Source organism: Mchenga conophoros, linkage group LG1, assembly GCF_057382185.1.
Source record: "Mchenga conophoros isolate Kocher_MC1m ecotype Shallow Benthic linkage group LG1, M_conophoros_male_GT1.1, whole genome shotgun sequence".
NCBI classification, from domain to species: domain Eukaryota; kingdom Metazoa; phylum Chordata; class Actinopteri; order Cichliformes; family Cichlidae; genus Mchenga; species Mchenga conophoros.
This window is the reverse complement of record NC_140526.1, coordinates 24,328,874-24,351,539: the sequence shown is the minus strand read 5'-3', so window position 1 is coordinate 24,351,539 and position 22,666 is coordinate 24,328,874. Positions and strand designations below refer to the sequence as shown.

Here is a 22,666-nt window from a genome sequence, read left to right as displayed (position 1 = left end):
CTGGATTAAAAAAAAAAGTAATAATAATTCTGTCCTTCCTCACTAACACAGAGAACCCAAACAAGTGAGCACAGTAGCTTTCATAGCTCTTCATATAGTTGGCAGAACAGTATAAGCAAACCAACTTAGGGGCCAACAGAAACCTTTCTTTTCCTCTCTTTCCTTAATTTTCTTGGCTCAGTTGATGTATTTTGTTTTCTACTGTTACCATCCAAAATACAATATCAGACCACATTTATGATCTGGTTAAATAATACCACTGGTTTAAAGCATCCCTGCTGCCAATATCAGAGCTGATGTCACATTCATGGGCACATCATGGATGTGAACTGCATTATAATGCAAGCACAGTAAGTGAGACTAACTTATTTGTGACAATAAGTATCTCTGAGAAGACAACGACCAAAGGTTGGAAGATATTTGCCAAATTTAGAGGAGGAGACAAATAATTATTTGCCACAGACAGCATTTTTGCAAAGTCAATAAAGTGTCCCTTGACTCAATAACTCACAGTCAGCTTCTTTAAGGTAGTCTGGGGGCTTTTACCTTAGCAGATGGTTTTGAAATATCGGATTTTACCATCATTAAACATGACACAAAATAGCGCAACAGATGAAATCTGTTTAAACAGTGTGTTCACACATATCTGCTGCTTGTCTTGGCTGGTAAAATGCACTAGAGGCACAGAGGAGCCTGCACCATGTTACAGCAACATGCCGAGACAATATTTTTTCAAACAAAGGAAAAAAATTACACATCACTTTGCCAGTTTCACAAGAATGGACAAATGATTAGGCGTATGATTCACTGTCTAAGTTTACGAACTTTCCCCTGCCGTAAAAACACACACATTTTGAATTTTTAAGAGAGTCTGGAAGTTTCTCCTTTGTCTCTCTGACATTGCGTGCTGCTTTTTCCTTGTTTGTCTATGTTTGAATCTTGTCTGTGTGCTTTGAGGATGTTGTTGATGTAAGAAACGTGTGGCGAACGCCATTACAAATGCGTATTTTTGATTTATAAATTAATGTCATCCTGAGCCAAACATAACCAGTTAGAGATAATGTTTGGTAATGCATTTCTGCTAATCAAAAAGAGCTAATAAAACCTCTACCAGCATCGCTACTGAGGCATAATGTTTAACACTCACTGGGCTTTTTGTACCTTTACCCTGGTGTGTAGCTGGAGTATAGTAATCAGCTAATATATCAAACCACTACCACATAATGTGTTTTTCATTTCACTCCTGCAAAATGTTTTCCTACACACAACTCCTGCCTCAGTCGGCCTCGGTCCTTGGTGTTAGCCTATTTCTGAGAGCTCCGTTCAACAGCTGGTGTCTGTATTTAAAGAGTGCCACACTGGAGTGTGCAGTGTGAGAGCCATTGACACACTGATCCTCAAGAACACGAGGGGCACTCTGCTGTTTGCCCGATGCCAGACGCTCTAAACATAAACACACAAGGTTGCGGATAGAGGCAAACGAGGCTGGTTTGTATAAATAGATGCTCCTCTATACAGCACTAAACATGTAAAAACACATTACATGCTGTTGAATTGGTGGTCTTATTCCTTTATAGATGCAGCCATATGTTTCAGTAAACCTCGTCTTTGAGCAAATTTATTATGTCACTCTCTGTACAAGATCTTTTCTAGTGTGTACGGTTAGTTTTTGAGAGGAGAGGAGAGGAGATGAGAGGCGAGGAGGAGAGGACGAGGATAAGGGGACCATTCAGTCTGTCTGCTCCCACCGTGGGATTATAGACAGCTGTTTAATCTGACCAGCTACAGAGACAGGGCGCACACGTACACACCATGCTCTGGATTTTACTTTTAATACATTAGGAAGTCTGCAAGGTCTGCATCCCCATCTGTGGCCATCTGTGCTCCAATTGTGCTTCGTGTTGAAGGACAAAATATTTATACCAAAAGAAGTATAAAAAGAGAGCTGGGCATGGCAGGTGAAGTGGACCTGTGGTTAAGATTCAGGTTTGGACTATGCTATTTCTCCCTCACTTGCACACATCTGAGTCTACTAAGAAGGCCACTTTAGGGACAAATACATCTTTTTTTTTGGTCCAAAATATCTCTGAATATTGTGCTGAAAATTAGACGGCACGATACAACCGTTACCTTCCTCTCTGAGGCTGTTTGCCTCTGTTTCTCAGACTCTCTGAACAGCTGTATCTCTCTATATTTGACGTAATCAGGGCTAAAAGATTGCTCACCAAAGAAACAGTCCTCAGTCTAAAAATGTTCTCTGTCTCCTGTTCTCTCCTTGTGCCATGATGAAACGAGATGAAAAACAATTCACTGCAAGACACACAAAACCACAGATAACATACTGTACGCGGGCATGTGCACAGTGTCTAAGTCATTTGAGGGTCTCATTATAGATTCGGAGACACATGTTTTCATTTTAGTTCCTTAAGACGAGCGCAGATAGAGATATGACGACCACCATGTAATGATAAGATATTAGAAGGTCATTCAGATGCTGGTTGTGCAGCGTGGTCTCATTTTACGTATGCATATGCCCGCGTGTTGACTGTATGTGTATCTAGGCATTTGTTCTTCCACTGGAAATGCGGCTGAAACTTATTAGCTTTAGCTAACCACTGCAGAACAGTCCCCTTAAATCCCCCCTGTCTATTCAGTCTCTCATACTCCACAGAGACTCTTGTCAGTGACCACATAGCCCTAAAATTCTCTCTCTGTCTCTCGCTCCCTCCCTCCCACTGTAATTCCCCTAGTCTCCAGGAATGCTGTTGTTTTTAATTTCTCCCAGCTGCTCTGGCTGGCTGCCCAGCCGCCTGGCTTTCCACATCTGTTCCCTATCACGCCGCTGTGGAGTCCACACAAACAGAGCCTAAGCCCCTGGCCCCCAGACCCCCACCAGGCCTTAGAATCAAAACACTGGGGATTGCAGGCCTTGCTTTTTGGACCTGGGACTAAGGGCTACAGCACCTACAGTACAATCCATTATTATAGTACCAGCACAAATATCATTCAAATAAAAAGGAGTGTGAACATCATTAGCACACAATTAATGTCATCTTCCCAAAACCTAGAGCAAGTCAATGTATTTGTTTCTGTCTGTGTGCCTGCTTCTCCATTTTGACATTTACCTTGTTATCAGGGTGCACCGCGCCACAGGTAAGATAGGAATGTGTGTGCGTGTGTGCATAAATATTTGTGAGTCTGCACCGAGGCTGCTCCTGCAGACAGATCCCAGACTCCGCTTCATCTTGAGCTGATTTAGAGTTCAGAGGCTTTAAAGCCCTCACTAATGACAGGGTGGGAGGCAGGCCGGTGCAGTGTGTGCGCACACAAACGCGCTTGTACATCTATCTTTATGAGGGCTCACGTTAAAGTAGTGTATTCCCTGTCCCCATCGCACTAAGCCTAATCTAAACCAATTTCTAACCTTAAGTCTTAACTCTGAAGCTGCCTGTTGAAGGTAACTTCATAGCAATGTCCTCACTCCTACGGTTCAGATTACAGTTGCTCAAGAACACTCTCAAACACACACACACACTATAAACAGATGCACAGATGGTTTCACACGTGCTTACAAGTTTTCAAAATACGTATGCTCATGCTGTGGACACAAACATGGACATTTTGCCCTTTGTTACTTAAGAATCGCTGTGATATTACACATGTGCAGCATATGGCACAATAAACACGGTGACCAATAACAAACAGGGGAATAAGGAAGGGAGGATGGGGGAGGACTGGTTGTCTTCAAGCACTGACAACAGCCGGGCTGTCTTTGATCAGATTACAACAAGCAGATCATTGACAATTCCCTAGCTTTTCAAAGTCGAAAACATCTCCATTTTCTTTTAAATGATCAAACTGGGGAGGGAAGCGTAAGAATAACTACAGGACAAGCAGAAGGTGAGGACAGATCAAAGACAATTTATCCAGGACCAGAGGTGCTAAGGTTAGAAAAGCCGTATTTCTGCCTCTCAAAGCTGCAGGGATGCTGTCATACACTGCTTATATCTGTGAAAGCTGTTGATGTAATTGTATTGAAGTTCTAGCGACCATCTGTTCTCCTTTGGGAGGGCCTGGCTCCTCTCGTCGGCAGTGAAGTGGTTATGTGCAGCATATCACTGCTGCCGACGTGCTCGCAGAGAAAAAACTTCCTTTTCAGATTTTCCCAACGGCTGCTAATAAAATCCAGATGCTAGACTGTTTCTGCCTCACTCCCGCTTCCCTCACTCCTCCCTCTCTATCTTCTGTCCTTCTACATCTCCTCTTTTAGTCCCCCCCCCCCCCCCGAACCTCTCCCCCACCCTGAGCTTTTTTTTTTTTTTTTTTAAATCTACCTGTCCTCCCTTTGCCCTGTTCTTCATTCCCTCACCACCCGCCCATCCTCACCTCCTTCTTTTCTCCAGCCACTAACTCAGAGCCATTCCTAAATAAAGGAAAGTATTTGTGACATTTGGCCGAGACAGGCTGTGCCAAGAACAACTCCCTGGCTAGCCAGACACATCTGGAGTGTGTTAGGACTGCACTGGGCACTGGTACTGACACTGGCTATCCCACCACACACACACACACACACACACACACACACACACACACACACACACACACACACACACACACAGAAAATGGTCCCACATATAAGATCACCAAAAAACCATAAAAATTTCTCTCCTTACATGCCAGAAGCTGCAGGCACAAATTCTCAGTTGTACTTGTTATTGTATTGCTTACACTTCCTCAGAAGCAACAGGGAAATACACAGGTTTTTATGGATAATTATGCAAGTACATGACTACACGCATGCGTTCTGTGTAGGTATGTAAACAGCATCGGAGTGCACGCATGTGTTTTGTGCTTCTGCATGTGTGCAAATGTGTGTGGGTTTGCCTGTGTGCGTGCTTGTGTGGCTCCAGGGTCCCTGTGTGAGAGGAGCTGAACACCTGAACATCAATAACTGTCATGTGAGCCACCTGGGACCCCACAGCCAGCTTGCACCATGGGCACACAGCCATCACCAGCACAGCTGCCACAGAGAGGGGAGGGGATGGGGTTATAGAAAGAGAGAGAGAGAGAGAGAGAGAGAGAGAGAGAGAGAGAGAGAGAGAGAGAGAGAGAGAAGGACTGAGAGCAGAGATGTGGGGGAGGAAGTGGGAGACAAGACAGAGTCACAGATATGAGGAAGTGACTGTGCATGTACATCTAGGAATGGACCAGCAAAGCAGGCAGGCAGACAAACAAAAGCAGAAAAATCTACATGTAGCTTCTGCCGTGCATGAAAACTGTTGTTTGTTTTTGCTCATCTACATCATTTATTCCCCTCATCCTGTCAGCCATGCACCTAATTTTGCCAGCGGAGAGCTCAGCCCCAGGCAGCCAACATCATCGGATAAGACTTTCTGTTGTCTTCACTTTCTGATGAGCCCAGTTATTGGGCTTCCTCAAAAGTGACATAATTCATCCTTGCAACGAGTGCACTCGTGTAAAATCCAGTTTTGCTGAAGCAGAAAACATTTTTTGTGGAATGTATGGAGTCAAGATTGGTATCACAGTAAAGTGGAAGCGTAAACACAGCATCTACCTAGGCATCTGATTTTGTTTTAGGTAACAGGATTCAGTAAATAAATTCTATTGAGAAATCACGTTACCGCCTTATCGATCATCTTGAGCATCTAGTACCGATTTCTTTAATGGCCGACCAATATCAGCTTCATATTTCACTTCAATGGGAATAAAACCAAAAGACAAAACATATTTGAAAAGAGTATGTTCACGGTGAGCGCACTTCCCCGATCCAAACACCTGCAGGCTCACCCAGCACCAATTAGCTCATCAGGCTTTTAATTACTCTGTTAATTGCATACAGGCAGCGTGAAGGGCAGCCTGGGAATAGGGCAAGGGGGCCTCCTGAGGACCCAGCCTGACAAGCCTGACAAACAAAGAGGAAATATTCTACCAACAACAGCCACAACAGAACTACTCTAGAGCCTAGGAGGAGAAGTGAAACGGGAGAAAAATAGCTGCAAGTGCCTTATTATCAGCACTGTGATGTCACTTCCTGTTCGGATCAGAGGCTGAGACCATGATCTGGGTGATGTGAAAGGCTGGGGCAAGCTGAGATGCAGAGAAAGAGAAGAATCTGAAGGAAGAAAGGAGCAGCACCTTGTACAAAGAGTTATGTGGACATCTGTGAGCAGCCACACCACATCTGGATTAGTTCATGATGGTCACAGGAGAGAGAGAGAGAAAGAGAGAGAGCGAAGGGCTGGGGTGGGTTGGTGCTGGAGGGGCGGGTGAGAGGGGCTAGCGTGGGAATGTCCCACTGTTAAATTTCGGGCATGCAGGCTTAGTGTATTTGTGGGAGAGTTGGGCTGGAGTCTCCACAGTGACCCGTCTGTCACAGAGCTCTGCAATAACACAAACATCCTCTAAACTGTACAAACTGGACACACACATTCACATGCAAATATGACTACAAGGCAGCTGATATGAAAACAGTCGGAGCAGCGGGGGAGGAATTCTGTATCTGTTTTCTCCTGCTGCTACAGTGGTTGGCATTTACTCTTCATCCATGTTTTACCGTATCAGAGAGGCCGCCTTCGTGCCTCTCCCTCACAGCAGATGTCCCCCCTTCCATTTCTTCCAGGAGCAGTGTTTGAGGAGGTGTATCCAGGAAACAGTGGCCAGCGCTCACTTCCTGTGTGACAGGTGTGCGATGGAGGCCTGACAGCTGCTGTCCTGCGCTCTCTTTCCCTCTCTGTATTCCTCTCTCCTGTATCTCCCTCTTTCCAGCCAGCTGCAGCAGAGAGCAGTTCTGTTTGTTCTTACGTCACTGCTGCTGCCTGCTGATTTATGGAGCACAAAAGACTTAGAATTGACCCTGGCAACATGCACACATCACAGCAAATGCAGCATCGCTGTGTATCCTTTGCCATAAACTCTTTGCGTGAGTGTGTGTTAACAGAGCGCGTGAACTACGGCTGCCTATTCTTCTCCCCGTGTCTCCCCTCTCTCTTATGCTTTGTGCACCGTTAAAAACCTGACACTGAGCTGTCACTTACAGCTAAGATAGGAAAACAAACAGCAGATTAGTCATTCTCCTGCTTGATGTCTTGTATTTCATTTCATTCTGTGTTAAATGTCTGCTCTGTCACTATGGAGCTGTCAGCGCTGACAAAACTGTCTGTAGCCTGAACTGCTCTCCAGCCTGCCAGCGCTCTCATACCTCTTCATTTGCCCCGCGGGCACAGTAACAAAAGCTCCTGACATTAGCCAGGCACGGGGAGGGTGTTCTGTATTATTCTGGAGGACCCCATAGGTTTCACACACAGACACACAAGAAACAAGAATGCAGCAGAGGAGGCGGAGGCGGAGGCGGGGTGGGGGGGAGACATTTATGTGACAGGTTAGAGGGAAGCTTTGACAGTTTCTCCATTTAGCCTACAGCCAGCTCATGCTGGAAGCTGCAGAAATAAATACCAGCAAGTCCTCTGGGACGCAGGCCGACTACAGGACGCCGCCACAAAAACAGAGCGAGTGGCTAAAGAAGGAGAGCGCCCGCTGTGCCAATAACATGGTGATTATGTGAGCTAATTGGGAAATTAAGATGACCTGATGCCATGCGATGGTCAAGGTGGAGGGAAAACTGCCACTGTAAGGGAACTGTGTAAATTTATGTAAATTTAAACAAAACATCTGCACTCTTACACTGGTATAATCTTCCTAGGGAGAGATGACAGGAAACAAAATCTATATAGTTTATATTAGTGCATGCTTACTAAGTTACAGTTTTTTAGGAAAAAATAAAGCCTAATCCAGGGAAGATAATCTCAGTCTTGTATATGTCACAAAATTATCCACTCATATGTCTCCTTATGCTTTGTTCTTCTCTGTTATTACAAGTGCATCTCGTTCATGTTACATAAAAAGAGAGACGCTGTGGAATCAATCATAGTTTCAGGGGAGAAAGTGATATGAGTGAAAACATTACCAGGTGATTATCAGTTCATTTAATGCATAACATTATGTTTCATGAGATGAAATTCTGCCACAGACTCAAAAATAATCTTTAAACCTTTTAAAAGATCTTTTCACCAGGTCCAGCTCACCATATCACAAACTTTGTGGTCCTACAAAGCATCTTTATGTTTTCTCATATCACATTTATTTCTTTACCTGAAGGTCTCTGGAGGAACTTATAGATTTCTCCACAAAGACATAACATAGTTTTCAGAAATCTTACAGATGGGCTGATTTCTGTTGGAAGCAATAATTGAAATATCAAACACAACCTCTACACCCTGCAGACGTGACTGCGCCGCTCCTCAAAGTCACCACTACTCTTTGACATATCAAGGAAATCTCTAACCTTCCTCTCTCTACACTTCAAATATATCTGTTTTCTGAAAGGTTGAAATATCAATTTCCAAGTGAAATTAGAACTTTACACGGGCAACACTTTTATCTGAAGGGGCACAGTTTCTCTATTCCTGTGTGTGCGTGTGTGGAGAGACAGACATGCACAGGAAGGAAGGCTGAAGTCGAGATTAAGGTCTGTACAACTAGCTGGTAACACACTCAGTGGCTCAGCCTCCTATTTGAAGAGGGACGGAACCATCTGTGTGGCACAGGATCTGTTTCCAGGAGATAACGACATTTTTAATTTCACAAATACTGTAAGGGGAGAGAGAGAGCGCAAATGTGAGAGACATGCCTTCCTTCCCAATCTCTGTCTGCACGGTCGCCCCGTTGCAGCACTTCCCCAGACGTCCAGAGAGGACGTGTTTTCGAGTGGAGGCCTTAATAACTTCAGTCTGTGTTCCTTTGCGCTTGTTTATCCCACGCCTGTGATAAAGGGCTCGATGTGGGGCAGAAGGAAAGGGAGGGATTCATTATATCATGTAGCGGTGGCGATTTGCACTTCCCATTTTCTCTGCCGGCCTGTTCGCTTGGCGTGATTAAAACACAGCTCGGTGCTACTGTAGATTAGCCCAGCTGTATCCTGTGTCAGAGTCTGATCTGAGCACATTTCCTACAATGAAGTAGAAAGGGTGGGAGGTGACAAGATGTAGCAGTGGGAATGGGACGAGGAAAAGAAAGGGGTCAAAAGAAGGTCAGAGGTGAGTGACCAGGCGAGGAAGTAAAAAAAGGTGAGGAGGGATAGCGGGAGGTGAAATGGGCACAAGATAAGGAAGGGAGGAGGAGGAAGGTTGTTCTTCTTGGCTGTAGCTGTCAGCATTTCAGCTACATACTGTGGTGACACTGGTTTGAACCTGCATTCACAACCGGGTGTTTATGTGAGCTACAAATGTGCCTCGTTTGAAAAATGCATAATTGAAGGTGCAATTTGTGAATGCTTTATATTTTGATGAATTTTTGAAGAGTCAATTCAACAAATAATTTTCAGAAATGCTTAGCTATAAAGGGTGAGTTTTCAACCATGAATGTTCCAGATAAAGTAATTCAAGCATCTCACCTGCTGTGAGAAAGCTGGAGAAAAGACACCTGATAATTCCAGTGAAAACAGTATTATTACTAGATATGCCTGTGTGTGTGCTGTGGCGCTTAAGAATATGAGTGGATATGTGCACATTTGGGAGAAATCAAAAGGAAAAGAGAGAAAGAGTGATATTTCAAACACACAATTGGGGTTTTACTTGGCCTCCACCCACCGCTCTGCTCCCACGCTGTGGCGTCAGCAGGCCAGCCATCCAGCGAGTGTGTTTCTCATTCCATCAGATGTTGGGAAGCTGCTCGCTTCTTGACTCTAGTCTCTGACATTCTCCATCTCCCCAGAGAGGCTGGGCAGCCTTGTCACAGTAATGTCAAACACATGTGGAGCAGACCAGAGAACGGCCGACCAAAAACACACACACACACACAAAAGACAGAGGACTGAGCAGCAGGCATCCAGAACCACGCTGGTTTACCCCAGTGTGCATCAGGATAAACAGCACCGAAACTATAGAGATGCTGCACCTCATCATTTGCTCTCATAAATTTACACAAAAAGCACAAATTTTCATATCGCTCTCACTGATCTCACTTCAACTGTGTAATAAGCACACTGTTCCTCTGCTGTGAGCAACAGTTCTGCAAAGAACTGCCAGAGAGCAAAAGTCAACTAAGCTGGATGTTTCTCTACATCACAGATGTACAGTATAACTCCCCTGTTAGTCTGAACACACGCAAATATACACTGAGGGCTGCAACAACTGGAACCAACAACTAGTGACTGGCTTCTGTACAGTTTTAGAGTTACTGAAACCATAAGTGCTGTGTTTTTTTCTCTTTATCTATTAATGCATAATCTTCTCAAATTAAAGGCAAGGCCATGTGACTTCCTACAATCAGCTAATCAGAGCAACTGGTGAGCGACAACTTGTATGACAAAGAAGAAGACAATCAGGGGAGTGTACATATGTCAAACAACACAAATATGAACTACTTCAACTTATTTTCACCATAAACTTTGCTGCTATAGTGTTTGATTAAGAATAGTGTGTTATTCATATAAGATTTTGCTTCTTAATTAATTAGATATAGTACACACAGCTCCTCCGTTTAATGAGGAAATCACTCACACATAAACCCATCAAAACATCTTCAAAACTGGGATTGCGATTTTTTTTCTTTTTGTACCACTGACTAAACTTTGCAGAAAAGAGAGGAAGAAATGAAAGATCATCTTCTCAAACCGCCTCGTCTTGTTTATTTCTTCTTCTCTTTGCTGAATAGCGATTTTCCTTTTCAACACACTGTGTTTGAAATTTTTCAGCTAATACATCTACAGCATGAGGGTTTCTATAAATGTTTGTTGACTAGAGAAAGATATGTAAACACACGCAAACACAGGTTTTATATCTTTGGCCTGTGTCAGCCGCTTGACTTGTCTTGTTTGTCATGGCCCAGGTGTCTCTGTTGTGCTGACCACCTGACCGGCTCGCTGTGTGCTTGCAGCTCCCGCCCACCCAGGGCCATCTGCTCCACTCATTAATTAGGAGGCAGCCAGTTTCACCTGCACTGCCTGCATTTAGATCCCAATAATTAACACACACAAACGCACACAGACACATACTCAACAAGCCCACACACCCATATAACAAACACATAAGCTGAGGCATCAAGTCAAAGTATAAGCGAGAGCCTTTTCTCTGTTAGACACTGAAGGCTTCTATCATCTCCATTTCTGCTGTTGAATGCCTGATATGTAACTCACTGATAAACTAATGAGGTATAACAAACAAAAGAGAAAGCCATCTTGAAGGGAATGGAAGTGAAGTACACTGGCCTGTGGTTTTGCTTGATGCCTTTTCTTCTGAGGAAAAGTGGTCCTATTACTCAAAACCTGTGGTTGTTTCCCTCTGTATATATAAAACAGCAGACATCCTATCCGTGCACCTGTAGTAGATGGGAACTGAACAAACACTCTGCAGGCTCGGGTCATAATGAATGGCCAGCCTTTTAAGAGAGCTACTTAATGATGAAGTGGGGACATCTGCCCTAGCAGGCAGCAGGCCCTCCTGGTCTGAGCGATTGGGCAGCCGGCACTGGGAAGGAGAGAGGACGAGATGCTCACTTGGTGGTGATGGAAGTATAATGTGCGGTGAGGCAGGGTGTCTGCACTGCGGTTTCACCTCTGCAACCTCCCATCTATTGTTCAAGACTATTATCAACTGTTCAATTATTCAGATGATATTTACCAGGGCCAATTACACGGGGCCACATCCTGCAGAGAAAATGGCCGGAGTGTTTTACTGTTGCACTTGCATGCGGAAGAGTGCGCTGCTGAGGCTGTTCAAGTGGGGCTCAAAAACCTTTGGCTGGACTTGTTTTCTTCGCTGGGAGTGTCTCCACACTCACAAGAGTTATTATGAGCTGTCCAGTCCTTTATAACCCACTTCTCTAGTGCCTCCACAGAATGGTCTCACCGCAGTGACACGTAAAAGGTTATCCCTCAAAGCTGTTCAAATCTTAACATAAACAAACACTCGTGACACCATACCTTGCACTACACTGTTTTGGGGCACCGAGCAGTTCAGTTAAGGGTAAATGCCTAAATGTATCCCTTCACACCCATTGCCTTCATCCAGACCAAATTCACAGAGACCAAAGATTTTGTGTCACCACTTTGTCTCAGCATCACTTTGATGTGTAGCACAGACTCATGTGGCGAACAACTCATGACCTCCCCTTGCTCTGTCTTTCAGTGTCTCTGTCTTTTTATGTCTAATCTCAGCTCTAAAGAATTAAAAGTACAGGAAAAGAGAAAAGTTCATATAGCACTACTGATATTAATAGCAACAATAATATTATTAGAGTCACTTTTTCCTGCCCCTGTAACTGTCTCTTGTTACCAGTGTTATTCAATTCAATTATATTTACAAGGCAACATCCTACAGTGGCCCAGCAGTAACCATCTAAAGACATCATAACACGCAAAGCGACAAAAAAAGGCAAAAGCAAAGGTTATCCAGTATCCTGATCTTCACCTTCACACAAAACATTGAATGCTTACAATAATGTGAAAGTTTACACTTGAAATATTTTAGTATTTAAAGCTTTTCCATTGAAAACATCGAAAGGGGAATTAAAAATAATGCATGCCAATAAAAATAATAATAGACATGTTTTTTTAAAGGCGTTTTGCCGTAGTTTCACTCAAAACTGACTTTTGCAGGTTGTACTTACTTTATGAAGGTCGAGGTCAAGCTGAGGTAACAGTAGCGGAGATAATCCACACCAAATAGTTTCTAAAACCGATTTTTATATGTCATCTCAATCCTCATCATTTGAAAATAATAATAATAATAATAAAGCTTTGTCGCGGTCTTATTCCTTATTTTTCTGTCTTTGAAATATTGAGAGGAAAGAGCGAGAGTCTAGCAGGAAAAAACAGACGGTTTAACTTTCCTTTGGGTGTTCAGTAGGGGGTCTTGACTTTCCAGGTTTAATAAATTATGAGGTATTTCACTTCTCAGTTATATCGAAAAACGTATAAATAAAATCAAAGCCAGAGCTCTTGGATCTTTAAGCAGATTGATGTCTTTGGTTTTTGCAGTCTGAGTTGTTGTTTTTGTTTTTTTCTTTTAAAGCAAAAATCAGAATTTGTCCCAGGCATGTAAATCCGCACTCTTGCTCATTTTAACCATCCCAGATCGAAGAAGGAAAAACACAGCCGAGTTTCACCTGCAAAAAACCCCAAATATATCTATCTATCTATATATATATTTTTTAAAGCGAACAAAACTATTAACCTGTCGCTACTGCAGAAATCATCGCATCTCCCAGGCAAAAACCCCCCGAAATTATAAAGATGCGGATCCTCTGTTCGGCAGGGTGCGTCTATTATTCCTCCTGTTACAACTTTAAAACCCTCCTTTTTTTAACTTCACAGTTAAGCCACAGTCCGTGGTGTCAGGAGCGACTCCTTGTACATCCGACGAAACGAAGTGACCTTCTTCTTTTTCTGTCTCTTTTAAAAATGTTTAAGCACACAGTCGCCCTACAGCCCGTGGACAGGCTGCTCCACCACCACGCTTCTCAGTACGGCACTTCTCCGACGCGCTGTCTTTCAGTGTTGTGGTCTTTAAAGAAAAAAAAAGAGGAACGCAAAAAAAAAAAAAAAAAAAAAAAGCTTCACTTCCAAAAAAGAAAATCACATTCGGCTGAGCAGATCTGACGGTTTATTTTCCTTTGGATTCACAATTTGGGATTTGCAGACTTGTTTTGTCTTCTTCACTGATGAGTGGAGCTGGCGGGGCCACTGTGCGCAGTAACCGCGGCTCTCTCCTCCTCCTCCTCTCTCTCTCTGTCCTCGCTGTAGCCTTCTGTCTGCGTTTAAACACCATCTGGAGCTCCTAACCTCTCTCTCTCCCTCCCTCTCTCTCTCTCTCCCTCTCTCTCTCGGATAGGCGAGAGCTGGCAGCTATTGTGCAGGAATCCTTTCTAAATTGAAAAAGATCCAACATTGCACATTGTAAACCCCGCATTTGTCCAAAGTTATTAAAAATATGCGATTTAACCAGTAAAACCTTGCTAAAAAAAAACCCACATCTGCAGTTCTCCAATAAAATGCAGGCAAAAATGAATAATAATAAGCTGGATGAAGATGTATCGTAATGACATTATATGGCTGTATGGTTTGTAATATATAGCCTATCCTTTCCTACCTATATATTTTTTTAGAAGTTTTTTTTAGAAGCTAAACAGCTCGAATCCAAAAGCTCTGAGACTGAGTGAAATACAACTCTTTTACCGTCCCGCTGTCTGCCCGTGGGGGCCGCTGTTTCCTCATATCAGGACGAGGGGACGACAAGGAAGGCAGATTATATTTACTTTAACACTTGGGGGGGAAACCACAAGCTTTCTGAGAACTGAATGAATGCAAAAGAATGCGTCTGTCGGCATGTGACCATACGCCAATAAACGCAACGCGTCTCGTAAAAGTGACAGTTTCCCTTTATGTTCAAGTGTTGTCCTTAATAGTCAAGTCAGTGGATTGTTGTAAAGAAGGATAGCAGGACGATTCGTCTTGTAAAAGAGCTCTATAAATGTGCCCCATATCTTCCCACCCATATACTTGTTTCAACTGCGATCACACGTGGCAACATTAGTATTCCCACTTTGCAATGGATTCATGAATGATGACTGCTTCAGCCTTTAATCCTTCTCATTTGATGTAACATCTGTCCGAGGATGACGAATGACAATTCAAAAAAATAACAATTATTTTAAATGGACTAATCTGTCTTTTTTTTTTTAATCAATTCATTAGCACGTCAATAAAATTTCAGCAGTTTAAACGGTGAAAAATGTCCATCGGAAGTTTCCAGAAGCAAGAAGATGTTCTGCTCTCCGGATCAGCAATCCCAAACTTTTTCATTTATTTATTTAGAAAACGCAGTTTTATTTTTAGGTTTCTTTTAAATCTGAAAACAATAATATTAAGTACCCATAAATATATAAAGTAATATGAATGCATTGTCCTAAATAGGTAAACAAATACACTGGATAGGCAGACAGAGATACACAAAGAGCGACAGCAAAAAAGGCAGGTACAGTACATCTGCCTCCTCTATAGTGAGAATCCTCCACCTGTCCACACTGGTCTGTTAGTCTCTTTGCCCCACCCACCTGCCCTCTCTCCCTCCAACAGACACACATAGCCATGGAAGGGGACAGAAGACAAAGCTGACACCCTTCTGACCCCTTCTGCGTCGACAGAACAAACAGAACCAGCTTGTAAAGTACACACAGACAGCTGCTGTGCCCTGACTCCAGTCTCACCAGCCTTCGCCAGCACTGAACGCAAATGCTGCCGTCGTATGGAGACTTCTGAAAAAGCCCTCCACTGCTGATTAAATAATGTGAGCAAGTGCGCAGGGGGGGAAGCCCCGTTCCTCTCTGACTGGAACAGTTCCCTGCACGGCTGATGAGAGGCAATAACTTCAGGTAACGTCAGCACCAGGTGCCAATGTTCTTTTTTTTCTTCAAGCCACAATATCTGATCAAGCTGTTGCTGCAAATGTGATCAAACCAACAAAAGCAGGAGAAATACACCGCAAGATTACACACATAAACTGATGCATGGGACATTACAAGGGTGAATCTCCCACAGACTGGGTAGCTAGCGCTAAACTTCAGAGTTTTGGCCCTAAAGCAGCTCTGTATACATGCATGTTGCAGTGTGTGTGCGCACCATTGGTGACTTATTTGCTCTCTGCAGAATACTGAGAAAGGAAGAGATATGTGTGTCTCTGTGTGGCCCTGAGTGACAGAAAGGTAGGCGATGGGGGTTGCATCCAAAGAAAGGATTCCTGTCAAGGTGACAGCTCGGAGATTGACAGGATGCTATTCTCTTCGGGAACAGCGTCAGTCAACCTGTCAGCCTCCCTGTACGACAGCCTCTCACTCCTCTTAATTTGGCCTTTTGTTGAGCGGTCACCGGGTTAGCTCTGACACTCCATGTGGCCAGCCCGATAAACTGCACAATGAAACCCACTCACGCAAGGTGGGAACTCGCCTCGATGAACTCTCTGTGGCATAATACTGTGACTGGAAGTCCCTTTGATGGCATTAATGACAAAAACAGCTTTGTCTTCCCCGCCTTTTCACTCTCTATCTCCCTGTCACACCACAAACACCCCCACCCTCCACCTTCCAACCATTGCTCTGGATTCTATTATGTTGGCAGCATCTTCTGGGTAGTTGAGCACAAACTGAGACAGAAGAACTCAGTTCGGTCATTGTGCTGCTTTGGAAATGACTATTTCTGTTTGTGTGTGTCAGACTAAAAGCAAGAAAGAAAGAGAGAAGTTTTGCAGCATTTCCTCCTCTTGCACATTGTAAATCCTTTCCTATAGTGGCAGTCACAGGCTAGTGTGTTGAAAGGAGATAAGGCCCTGAGCCGGCTGAAAGGAACGCTAGACCCATTGTGTCCCTGCGCTCTTCTCCCTTCTGCTATCCTTTCCTCTGTCGTGCGCGTTCAACAGACCACACGTTCGTGGAGCTACCATTAATGTCACCAGTGTAGGCTCCAGGCAGACGTGAAGGAGGAAAGAGCACATTTTGATCAAAAGAACGGGGGGGGGGGGGGTTAACTGCACCGAGTTATGCTGTTTGATAGAAACGATTAGAATCATACCGAGCCTCCTCTCCTCTGAGTCACATGCATCGTTTGTGAATATGACTCGTGTACTTTAAACTCTATTTTCTTTGATAAAGCACTTAACGGGATGTTTATCTCTCACTTTGTATTCCAGCATCTTAAATGTGTGCAGGTCCTCCAGCTGCTCCATCATATTATGAAAGAGAGAGTCTTCCTGTAATATGGCGTGGTGTAACGGATCATTGACCCACCCACTCAAGCACACACGGCGGAATGCTGCTTTTACAAATTGCATCCATAGACCCCCTGACATTTTGTTTGCAATCAAGCAGGAAAGTATCGCCTGTTTGAATCATCCAGGCATGATGGGAATCGTAAATTCAATCCATGCTCTTGGACCAAGTACTTCATTTCCAGTATTGTCATCTTCAACTAATAAGAGTACTATCTATTACGGCATTACTGTAGATGCTCCAGCATATGCAATGAAGCTGATTAATTACCCACTCTATGTGCTTTGGTTAAATTCTGCATTTCAGATGGTGAAATTTGGCACGAGTATCGCAGGGATGTGTTTCATTCATAGTGTTACAACCAAATATGGCTTCAGAGGACTTACACGCTGGCATGAAGTTTTCTTTAACCAGAGTGCTAGGCTATGTGTACACGTGGTCATATCTGACCAAGAGAAGTGCAAACTTACAAAAGAGGAAGTGACATCTGATCAAATCAAGTGTTGACTCAAGAGCAGGATATGCAGCCTGAGCGAGGCGAGGGGGGACGGACAACAGCCAGTAAAATGTCTGCAGGCAGGTGAACGCGTCCCATACGTTCACATGAAAAAGTCAGTGCTAAGTATGTCTGTGTTTCCCAAGAGACAATATGTGTGTGTGTGTGTGTGTGTGTGTGTGTGTGTGTGTTTGTGTGGAAGCAGACAGTTGGTGGTGCTGGCACTGGAGATAGTGAGTAGAGGGGGATGAGGCGCTGTATCAAGTTGTGAACATCTGTTCCTCATAGAAACCACAAAGCTGGTACTGAGGAAATAAAGAGGATAACTGCTCTACTGCTCTCTCTCTCTCTTTCACACACACACACACACACACACACACACACACACACACACACACAAACACACACACACACACACACACACTCATCTCACTTTTTTCCACTCCTTGTTTACTCAGTACTTTTACCTCTTCTTGCATCACTATCAGCATCCATGTTTTTCCAACATTTTTGATCATCCATTCCACATTTATTTTCTCATATCTCTGCTGGAAATCCAGTGATGTAATCATTAAGCAATGGATAAGTGCACACAGCCGATGGTATATTTTTCATGTAGATGAAGTTTCAAAATACTATTACAAAATATGTCCCGTAGTTCTAGATGCGATAACAATTATGTAAGCTGGACTTCTAAGAAAGAGTGACATGGCGAAACCGCAAGACCAAGCATTTACAAAGAAGGAGGACAAAAGATAAACTGATCCACAGACTTAAAACTAAACAAAAGCACATGTGGTTGATTTTCCAATCCTAAAGTCAAAACTGTAAATGGATAGTTAATTAAGCTTTAGTCAATACCTAGTTTGCTTTTGACAATCAATAAGATTATTATTAAAGCCTCTAGTCACCCGTAGCCTCGTGCAGTCCTCAGAGATTTTGGTCCAGATTGTCATAACACGGTTGCTGCAGATTTATCAGCTTGACATACACGATGAGTCTCCCGCTCCACTACACCCTAACAGTGCTCTGTTGGACTGAGATCTGGTGACTGTGGAGGCCAGTTGAGTACAGTGAACTCATGTTCAAGAAACCAGTTTGAGATGATTTGAGTTTTGTAACCCAGTGGATTATCCCGCTGGAAGCAGCCGTCAAAAGATGGGCACACTGTGGTCATAAAAGGTTAGACATGGCCAGCAGCAGTATTCATTTAAGCTGTGAAGCTGAGTTTAATAGTGGTCATTTGATATTAAGGGGGTCAGTGTAAACTGTAGCATCAGTTTCCCGTTCTCAGATGACAGGTTTTGATCACTGTGGCGTTCTGTGTCTGCTTAAAGATTTGAATCAAGGTATGCAGAGATGCTCTGCATGCCTTTGCTGTAACGAGTAGTTATTTGAACTACTGTTGTCTTTCTCTGGGCTCAAAACCGAGGTTAAATCCCAGGAGAACAAGAATTTGTGAAATCCTCAGACCAGCCCATCTGGCAGAAACAACCATTCCCTGTTCCAAGTCATTTAAATCATTTTTTTTCCCTATTATGATGCTCGGTTTGAACTTCAGCAGGTTATCTAGACCATTTCCACAAACCTAGATGCACTGAGTTTCTACCATATGATTGACTGATTATATTTACACTTTACAGAGAAGCAGAACAGGTGTAACTAATGAAATAGCCGGTGGGTGTACACATAGTATTTATTACCGTGTAAAAAGTTTTATAAACATCAGCTGCAACTTAACAAACACGTGGCGGCTCACACATGATTTATAATACAGTTATTAGTATTACTCATTATTCTATTAATGAGTATTTCAGTGTTGACAGTGACAGTAAAACGTTTTAATTAACTATTTAAAATGACTATTATGAAGCGTAATTAAAAAGCTTTATTTAGAGTCTATGTTAGATGACTAATCGTGCAAACAGGTCTTTGGCAAGCCAGATAACAAAGAAAGCAACAAAGTTATGTGCTTATGTATTTATACGAAACTTATTACTGGTGAGATGCCTGTTTTTGTCAAAGAAAATTGTAAAGAATAGCCTCTTCATAGCTATAGAGGATTAGAGTTGGCACAAAATTACAAAGTCTATGATACAGCAGACATGAGCCAAGGCTTTGTTAGGGATTCTCTGCACCTTTTTCATCAAAGACCCTTGATTTAGTCCTTGCTGCTTTTCTTCTTCCTCTCTCCATCTCTCTCACTGCCTTACTGGCTCTATCTGGGCCTGCTGCGAGGTTGTGCGAGCGCTGGGTGGCAGTTCCTTATTGTACAGTGTCTATATGAGTGTGCGTCTGTGTGTATGTGTGAGTCTGTATGCTGTGTGCGACTGATAAGACCCAGGGAGAAGAGCCAGCATGCCGACATATTCTTGCCACCGCGGTTATCGCCTGTCGCAGCTGTGCCTGAGCTCTGCGACATCTGCTCCCTCACAGGAAGCCTATGCTGTGGCTCACAACACCTCTCCCTCACACACACACACACACACACACACACATATGTACATGCATGAACACATACTTTACTCCCGCTTCTCCATACAGTGAGAACATGTTACCGGACTGTACCCCCCCACCACCACACACACACACGCACGCACACACAGTTACATCAGGTAAACTACATGAGACAAAGAGCTGTGTTTATAGTTCTCAATGGCACATTTTGTTTTTCTCAGTCTACACATGTGTGCATGTGTGTGTGTGATGAATGGGCTGGAGCACCAACGCTGGAGTTCTACTGGGTTTTTATCACTGAATTACAGGGGGGGATGCTTATGACTAAGCCTAATTATAGAGGCCTTATCGCTGCAACGTTCACAAAGCTCATTACTGCCAAGAGACGGTATGCGCTGCAGGTAATTCACCACGTTGGGTATTAGTCCTCGCACTGGCTTACCGTTTCTACATATTTAGAGTCTATAAAATTAGGCTTTTAATGTCTGATTCTTAATGCATCTCTCTCTTCAAACCCTTCGCTGATTTAAGAGAAGGTTTTCATTTTTATACCTAAAGGCAGTGTTTTCACTTCTTTATGAATCAATTACATTTTTTTCTCTTTTTACTTTTTTTTTTTAACCTCACATGTCTTTTCATGTATTCCTCAGCTGTCTGCTCTCTTAAACCTGTCCATCTGTCATTCACCATTTTTGACCTTCATGTGTATTATGAAACCATTAAAGCTCAACAGTGAAACTCCAGAATCTGGTTCTGTTCCTTTTAGCTGCTTGGGGAAGCCCAGAGGAAGACACCCCCGGCTCACCCACCCAACCACCAAAAGCTCTAAAAACCTCTTTCCTTTTCCTTTCCAGCGCCCACAGGATAAATGTGCTCCACTGGGCTTGGTAACAACAAGGACAAGTTTATTCAATCTAGACTGGTAATATGAAGAAATGGGGGGGAAGCGGGGGGGGGGGGCACGCAGACAAAAAACAAAGCGTTAAGAGAGCAATTTAACACCAGTTTTATTTGTTATAAAACAGGCCAAAAAAGGCCATGTTTTGATGCCCTTCTAACCTTGAATCCTTTTGCTTCAGTCATCAAATAGCAAGATGAAGAAACCTCACATAACCCCACATAGCATGTAGCACAAAGTCAACACAAACTGATTATACGTCAATCACTTGAACTTAATGAGCAGATCAGACCGCTGCGGGACCCTCCGTCACTCATCGCGATTAACACGATGCCAAAAGACCTTCATAAAAAAGGTCCTGTAAGATGACAAGCTCATACCTTCGCTATATCTGTAACGGCTGCTGGCCACCAGGTTGTGATCGAGGCTTCCAGGCTGGAGTATGTGGGCAGTGAATTTATCCCTCAGCTCGCGGTGGCTGATAAGTGTGACGGTAGGGACACGTGGAGCAAACGCTGGAACAGCTCTCAGGTCAGCCCTCTTCTGGCGCTCCAAATGGACCTCAGCAGACATGTTCGGACTTTCCTGTTTATTTGAGAGGTGAGAGGCTTGGAGCATGAGGGACATGCTCTTTGAAACTCTCTGGCGCACACTGGCAGCTTGCAGGTTCAACCGTGGAAGCAGCAACAGCACACTTAACACTAAAAGTTAGTATTACCTCCAAAGGCTTTCCTGCTGAATGTTCTCGTTCAGTTTCACTTGAGGATTTCCATGTGTTTCTTTACAATTTCTAGTTTTGCCTTTGAGGGCCCAGTGGATCATTCTGTGACCCGCTGAGCTGTTGTACACATACACGGACTTAGCTTCACTTAAGGCTCCAAAAATTGAAATAGACAGTAACAGCCAGCCTTTCCTTATATTCCTTTCATTCCTTCAGTGAATAAGTTTATCCTGGTTGAAGTATTCCTGGAATCTTCTGGTGTTTTTTTCTTTGCCTCTTGCCTGCGTGCAGGAAAGAGAAATAGATTGTAGTTGTATTCTGTTTTTTCACAAGTAAGTCTTTGTCCTTAACCGCTGTTCCCTTTAACATGGCACATCTTGCATGTAAATCCCCATTTCTTTCTTCTTCTTGGTTCACCCGATCCTCTCAGTCGCTCTTCTCTTCTCCCCAGCAGAGTGTGTGGGAGTTAATCAAGAGTGTGTGTGTGAGTGTCAAAGGCAGGTCAGCTTGTCTTGTGGCTCTGGCTGAGGGGTTGTGCTCTCATCTGAACCCTCCTCCTCCTGCCTGCCACAACAGCTCAAAAGAGAAGTGAGTGCTTGGATGTCACACTATCTGTGTGTGTGGTTATTTTTTCTGTCTTGAGGCTAACACCCCTGGGGAGGCCAGGCAGCAGTGCTGCTTGCGGTGATAGCTGCAGACAGCAGCACGCAGCAGGACCTGGGCCTCAGTCTGGGCTTCCTCTGTCAGGAACCAGCTGTGTCGGCCAGAAACCGCTCCTTCCCTTACTGCATCCTCCCTTCAGAGGTGCCCTCCTTTGCTTCTGTGCACCTTGCCCGGTGGCTATAATGATGCCGTCTGTGCTCCCTTGTTCAAAATCCTTCCTTGTTGTTCTTCCCCCTGTTTAATTTTTGGGTTTTGATTCAAACCAGTTACTTCATCATTGGGATTTTTCTTCTGCCTCGCTGCAAAACAACACACTAAAAAACTTTGGATGTTTCGTTTTTGTATATTTCATGGAAGTTTACAGAACAGGACAACAGGAAATACAACAAAAGCCAAAGTAACTGTTTATCAAACTGTACACAGAACTGGAACACAGCAAATCAATTAACCAGCTGACTTTCCTATAATAATCTGCTCTTATACCAACACACACACAGAGATGTATCTCAAAAGTTTATAATATTAATCCATGTTTTTATTAACTCCTAAAAAGTAGATGCTCAGGACTTTTTAGTCCTGGCTTGGTTCATGGTAG

At 43.6% G+C, this 22,666-nt stretch overlaps 1 protein-coding gene across 7 annotated transcripts in view; it reads right to left on the bottom strand.

Moving 5' to 3' along the window:
* Positions 1 to 21,887, bottom strand: part of cbfa2t3 (CBFA2/RUNX1 partner transcriptional co-repressor 3) — a 46,736-nt gene extending 24,849 nt beyond the window's left edge. For 5 of the 7 annotated variants that reach the window (XM_085271165.1, XM_085271185.1, XM_085271203.1 and 2 more), the window contains exon 1: positions 21,068 to 21,887. In XM_085271165.1, coding sequence (XP_085127291.1) covers positions 21,068 to 21,314 — 247 coding nt within the window. In that variant the 5' untranslated portion in view covers positions 21,315 to 21,887. Of the gene's footprint in view, positions 1 to 12,684; positions 14,046 to 21,067 lie in introns of those variants that run through there. The other 2 variants (XM_085271176.1, XM_085271220.1) reach the window with 2 other exon arrangements.
* Between the last annotated feature and the right edge of the window lie 779 nt (positions 21,888 to 22,666).